General features: G+C 33.4%; 1 protein-coding gene across 1 annotated transcript; it reads right to left on the minus strand.

The window, feature by feature from the left end:
- Positions 1-1,354: 1,354 nt before the first annotated feature.
- CXCL13 (C-X-C motif chemokine ligand 13) lies at positions 1,355-6,172 on the minus strand. Its single transcript, XM_012551981.3, has 4 exons — positions 6,021-6,172; positions 4,671-4,800; positions 2,709-2,789; positions 1,355-2,379 (listed from the first exon to the last, which is right to left on the minus strand). The coding sequence occupies exons 1-4, from the start codon at positions 6,085-6,087 to the stop codon at positions 2,343-2,345; spliced, it is 315 nt and encodes a 104-aa protein (XP_012407435.1). The 5' UTR covers positions 6,088-6,172; the 3' UTR covers positions 1,355-2,342.
- Positions 6,173-6,494: the final 322 nt, after the last annotated feature.

Here is a 6,494-nt window from a genome sequence, read left to right on the forward strand (position 1 = left end):
CATGTAAAATGTATTTCTATATTAGTCACAGTTCTAAAAGAAGAAACAGATCAAAAAGAAAAAATTATTTTAAAAATCAGGATCATTCTTAAGGGAAGAAAAGAATGAACAAGAAGATAGTAGGAAAGAGGTAGCACCATGGAGTAATTTAGTATTGGAGTAGGAAAAGATTCATTAAGGGAGCAGTGGTGATAAAAGGAAAAGATAGGAGAGGTGACAATGAAATATCAAAGACACTGAATTCCATTCTTTGGCATAGATAAGCAATATAATTGATAGAATACTGGATCTTGAATCAGTCAAATCATGTTTTAGGTGCTTATTAGATATTTGACCCTTACAATTTTTTTTAATTGAAGCTTTTTATTTTCAAAATATATGCAAGGGTTTTTCAACACTGACCCTTGAAAAACTTTGTGTTCCCAATTTCCCTCTCCCTTTCCCCCCCATTCCCTCCCCTAGATGACAAGTAATCCAATATATGTTCAACATTGTCCCTTACAATTTAAAGATGAGGGAGTTCACTTATTCAAGGTATATTCAGGGAATAACCGTCAAAGGTGGGATTTCACCCTAAGCCATTTAACTTCTATTTGCCTTAGTTTCCTCAATTGGAATTTGCCAGAAGCAATTTTATTTATTTTAATTTCAGTTTAATATCTAAATGTTTCTAGCTTAAAGAGAGATATGATCAAAATGCCCTAGTCTTCTCTTGTCCCTCTTCTTCATGCCATTGGACATGTCTCTATCCCAAGGCAATTTGATAGAATATTTAGAGGAATGAACAAGCAAAATGTCATTCTGTGTTAGAACTTTATTGTTGTTGCAGGTGAATTTTTTAAAATTAATATTGTAATTAATTGTAATTGTAAAAAAATTGCCTACTTCTCAGAATTATTTTGAAAGTAAAATGAAATATTGTAAAGTGTTTTGCAAATATTAAAGCACTATAAAAATGGCAGTTATATACCCTTGTTTCTGAAATGTGCCAAAATTGAAACCTTTTTAAATGATGAGATATTAAAGAGACAGTGGAAAGAATCTATAGTGCTTAACTATGACTTCCTCTGTCCTCATGTTCAATATAAACTCTTCCTATTGACATACTAGCCTTAACAAGACAGTGGAAAAATGTTTAATTTTTAAAACTAAGAAGATCTTACAAATAATGTTGCCCTTGACCATGTCCATATAATTTTAGATTGTCTGAAACATAAAAATAATGCACAATATTTTTTTAAAAAGTGACAGAGCTGTGATTTTCATTATGAAGAAATAGAAGTTCCCCCATAAACACAGCCATGGTCTTTGAATGACTGACTATTAAGGAAGAAAAAAATCTGTTACAAATAAGTAAAACAGCTATTTGTATTTATTGAAGAACAGTACATGAGTGATACTCTTTAGGAAAATACATTTATGTTCAAAATTGTTTACTTTTTGAAACATAACACATTCCAGAAGGCAAGAGATCTGTAAAGCAAGCTTAGCTGTAAATAATCCTGATTGCTTTGGGTTTGATTCTGGGTGTTTCTTTGAAACATGCTAGAAATAGGATTGGAAAAGACCATCTGGGGCTATTTCATCCAATTCCTTACCATTTAGAAATGAGTGATTTGACATCTTTTGAGCTTGGCGACTTATTTAAGTTTACACAGGGAGTAACCATAAAAGGTGGGATTTTACTCTAAGTATGTATTGCCACACAGCTTCTGGCATACTGTCAATGTTAGCAGCATAACATGGACCAACATTTGGCGTTCCTTTGTTACAGTTTATTAAGGTGCAAGGAATCTTTAGGGTCACCAAGTTCCAATTCTTTTTCCTTAATGTGTACCCAAAAGGTTTACTTGCACATGACTCTATCCAGATATTCCATTTGAAATTATGTGAATTTCCTGGGCAGCTTTCTCTCCTAGTAATTTTAGAAATCTGCAGGTGGAGAAAAAATCCCCTTGCTCCCCTTCCTAACTCATGATAGCTGCTCCAGTGTGAGTTATGTCGAAGCTACCCTTTCATTTAGAGGAAAATCTTAGTGTGAGAATTGGGTTAGCCTTATTTCCAAGATTAGTTGAAAATGGGTGTAGCCTTGATATGAAAGAACCTTAAATATTTCTGATAAGTTTATTTACTAATGTTGACCAAGGATATAGAAATCAAGCACTTAGAGAAAAGCTAATATGTTGCTGGATTGCTACAGAAAGATCATTTTGGCTATTTGTTTCTAGGAAGAAAGTGCCTAAAAAGAGAACTGAAATCAGAACAAAAACAATTAATAAAAGAAATGAGGATTCACAACAGGAAGGCAAGTCCAGATGATCTTATTTAGAATCTTGGCGTTGTCACTGAATATTCAGATTTCGTGTAGTAGACTTGTTTCTAAGGAGCAAATGAATTGATACTAATTAATAAATACATATGTAGCTAAATAATATCTTTAAAAAATTCTCTTTTCCCACTAGAAATAAAACAATACAAAAGAAGTGAAACATAAAGCCACCAGTCTTATTCAATAGACTGATGTAATATGTGAGATCCTTTTTAAGCACAAAAGAATATAAATTGGAATAGCTAATCATGAAAAGCTGATAAATCAAAGTATATATTTTCTAGCCTTCATTCTATGCAATCAATGTGGGAAATAGAATTTTTAAATTCCCAAGGAACAATGTTCTTTGTCTAAAAGCAAAGACATTCAATTGGCCTACCTTTTAAAATGTTTTAAGATAAAATTTAACCACTTGTTCTTTGGATCCATACATGTTTTCTTCCCGGATTTCAATGTGACTCTGTAAAGAAAAACAACAATAACAACAACAAAACAAATTCTCAAAGTATTGCTTTTCAATCCTAAATGTCACACTTCTATCAAATGACAATTTGGTGAGGATGAAACAAGATGAAATTGGATGATGGGTTATACTATGAAGTATGAATTATATCATGATTAGGAGCAAATTATGAAAAAAGATACATTCTATGAATTTTTATGAAAAAGTGGTGGGGTTAGAGGGTCTGTCCACTATAGAACCTAAGCTCTATAAGAGATCTGTTATACATCCAGCTACTGACATTGACCTTAACATTGTTCTCTAAGTATGTATACAAAAAGCCAATATTTTTCTTTTATTAATGTGGCAATCGAGGACAAAGTAGGCTCTTGGTAGATAGAGGCTAAAAGGACTAAGATTTTCAGAGATATGGAGGTCCTCCCTATTTCAATAACATAAAGAGACCACTGTTATGGTTGTATACAGTGTTTATAGAATCTCAGAACATTAGGCTTAAAAGAGATCTTGGAGACCACCTGGTCCAACTTGTTCATTTCAGACCCTTCCTTCCTTCCTTCCTTCCTTCCTTCCTTCCTTCCTTCCTTCCTTTCTTCCTTCCTTCCTTCCCTCCTTCCTTCCTTCCTCCCTTCCTCCCTCCCTCCCTTCCTCCCTTTCTTTCTTTCTTTCTTTCTTTCTTTCTTTCTTTCTTTCTTTCTTTCTTTCTTTCTTTCTTTCTCTCTTTCTTTCTGCTGAAACGATTAGAATTAAGTGACTTGCCCAGGATCACACAGCTAGGAAATATTAAGTGTCTGAGGTCGGATTTGAACTCAGGTCCTCCTGATTTCAAGGCTGGTGCTCTATCCACTAACTTATTCATTTTCCAAGTGTCATAGATTTAGAGATTCTAGGAATGTCAAAAAATCATGTTATCCTTTTCCCTCACTTTTAGATGAGGATGCTAAAATAAACCCGTTGCTGAGCCTACACTTGAAGCCTTCCCATGTTGGTCATATTGGTCAATGCTTTCTTGGTATAACTTTTGAGAGCTCAGAGTGGCCTCTAAACTATGATTTGGCATCTGAATAGGAGTTTATTGGAGAATAATATTGTTCTTCAGTATTTGGATGGATCTATGATTGCATTGATGTGAGTATTAGCTCCTGAAATTGATCATTAAACATTTATTAGGTGCTTACTATATACTAAGGAGTGTAATGAGCACAGAACAGAGATTCACCTCTGCTTTCTCATCCTATGCAATTCTTCTTTGTGTCTAACTCTCAATTACTAGTCTCTTAGAGGGAAAAATGTTAAACTGATACATTCTAGAATCATCAGTGTTCTATTAAAACAGACCTTTGGAAGCAAAGGAAAAATCATTAGAATGGGACTTCTAAATATTTAAGGGATGTGTGTGTGTGTGTGTGTGTGTGTGTGTGTGTGAAAAGAACATTTTTAAGGATGTAAAATAAAATGCATGAGATTATAAAAGCAATATTGAAATGCAGTTATTAAAACATTTTTAACAAATAAATTTCCAGGTACCTGGTTTAGATCTTTGATTTATACGCATAGAACCACTGTCTATGAGATCCTGAGTGAAATTCTCAACTATTAATAAAAGTGCTGCTTTCTATTACTTTGGATAACAGCAGAGAGCAAGTTTCAACAGAAACTCAGAGGATCATTTAACAAACAGCAGAAGATAACAAGGATTCACTTTCTACATTAGAAAATAGTGAGAAACAAATCTCCAATACCTGAGGTAGATTAACAGAAGGTAAATAATTTAGGAAAAGCCTTTCTGTCTTGGAAGACATGCAAGAGAAGCTTGGATTCACCTCATTATATTTAATGGAGTTAGAAGAAGGGAAGGTGATTTTCTTACTTAGTACTTACATGATTTCTGAATTCCGGCAACCTCTGGTAGGTGGTGAAATAGATAGTGTCTTAATTATTGACAGAGGGACACCTTCCGACATTTTCAGGCACCTGCACTTGTGGTTAGCATCATTGGTTTCTAGAATACCTGAGGCCATAGAAAAACCCAAAACAACATCACCCAGTTTATTCTGGTAACTATAAATTCTGAAGTATATGCCAAAGGATTGAATGACATCCTGAACATTTCAAACATTTGAAATATTAAGTTCTTGCTTCTGACTCCATTTCTTCTTTTTAAATTTAAAAATATTTATTTTTTATATATTTAAAATTATTTTAAAAATTATTTTAAAATAAATGAGTCAAACCTAGTCAGATTGCTTCAAGACTCATTAAAAAAATGAGAAGAAAAATACTCCTATATTTTGTTAATTCCCTGGACTAACTGCTTCCATCTATAAGCATTATAGTTAAAACGTTCTTATCACAAAATACCTTTAAACACTGAGGTTTTTAACATTTAAATTCTTGATGTGGTGTATAGTATTATATAACTTCCCCAGGAAAGCTTCATGAATCTATACTTCAGACTTATTATCAGAATAGGACTTAAAGTCCCTAACTTTGTGAAGCTCTAGACTAATTTTTCCCTATTCCCTTTTTCTTACTTTGTTGACAGTATTACATGTGTTCTGCAATAAATCAGATGAGAGCCTGAGTAATCAGATGAACTAAACCTGAGTAAGTATAGGATGTAATTCAAAACATTCCATCTGAACTGTTATCAAAGATGCCCTGCAACAGTCAGTTTTAACTCAATGTGTTTAAATTTTCAATTGCTACTTTATTATATATTTTAAAAGAATAACAAATTACACATAATAGATTTGCAGTTTTATGTGCAATTATCTTTTTTATAATACCAATGTTATCTAAGTATTTGATTTATTCCTAAAAATAAAATAAATTTTTAAAAATTTCATTTACTGATGCCAAAATTGTTTCAAAATCCCAGCGATTCATGCTGGTAAATGATGACTTTCTGATCTCTTTCCCTGTTTGACTTTTTGAAATATCTATCTTTTAGGAAAATACACTGAACTCTGAGAGAATCTGGTTCATTTTAGTCTTAACTGTTAAGTTGTACATAGTAGATTTGCAGTTTCATGTGCAATCATCTTTTTTATTCTACTATGCTCTGGAAATGATTGTTTTGTTCCATAAATTAAAAATAAAATAAATTAGTCTTAAGTGAATATTATCTATCCAGCAGGGAAAGTGACTTGATTCTACATCCTTCTTCCCCAGCCCATTTGATTTTTTTTTTAAAGGGATACCCAGAAAAACACAAATGAAAGTTCTTACCTTGCACTGAAAAGATACTGATAGACATCATCAGAACCAGGACCATGGAGGCAACAGTGAATTTCATTCTGGCTTGACCAGGGAGAAGAGGAGGAGGAGGAGGAGTAAGAGTCAGACTGGATTCACAGTCTGGATCTGCATCTGGATCTGAATTTCATCTGTGCTCTTTTCAGGACCAGAGCCTCCTATTTATTTACACTAATGAGGATCCTCCCACTGCCCATGTCTCCAGTGGGCCAGCTGTGTCATCAATCCTTGAAACCTAAAAATGTTATTGCTGAGCTTGCTTTTCCAAAGTGTTCATCACCCACTCCCTGCCTTTGCTGCACATCATTGTCAGCATAACTTTCTATTACTGTTTAATGTTGTTATTATGATTATTATTATTATTTTAGAAGCATGAGCTATGGACTCTTGAATATAGAAGGAAATGCTTAGCACAAAAGTAATGGATTAGGGGCCTGGCAAAAGAGA

This window comes from Sarcophilus harrisii, chromosome 6 (genome assembly GCF_902635505.1).
Source record: "Sarcophilus harrisii chromosome 6, mSarHar1.11, whole genome shotgun sequence".
In the NCBI taxonomy this organism is placed as follows: domain Eukaryota; kingdom Metazoa; phylum Chordata; class Mammalia; order Dasyuromorphia; family Dasyuridae; genus Sarcophilus; species Sarcophilus harrisii.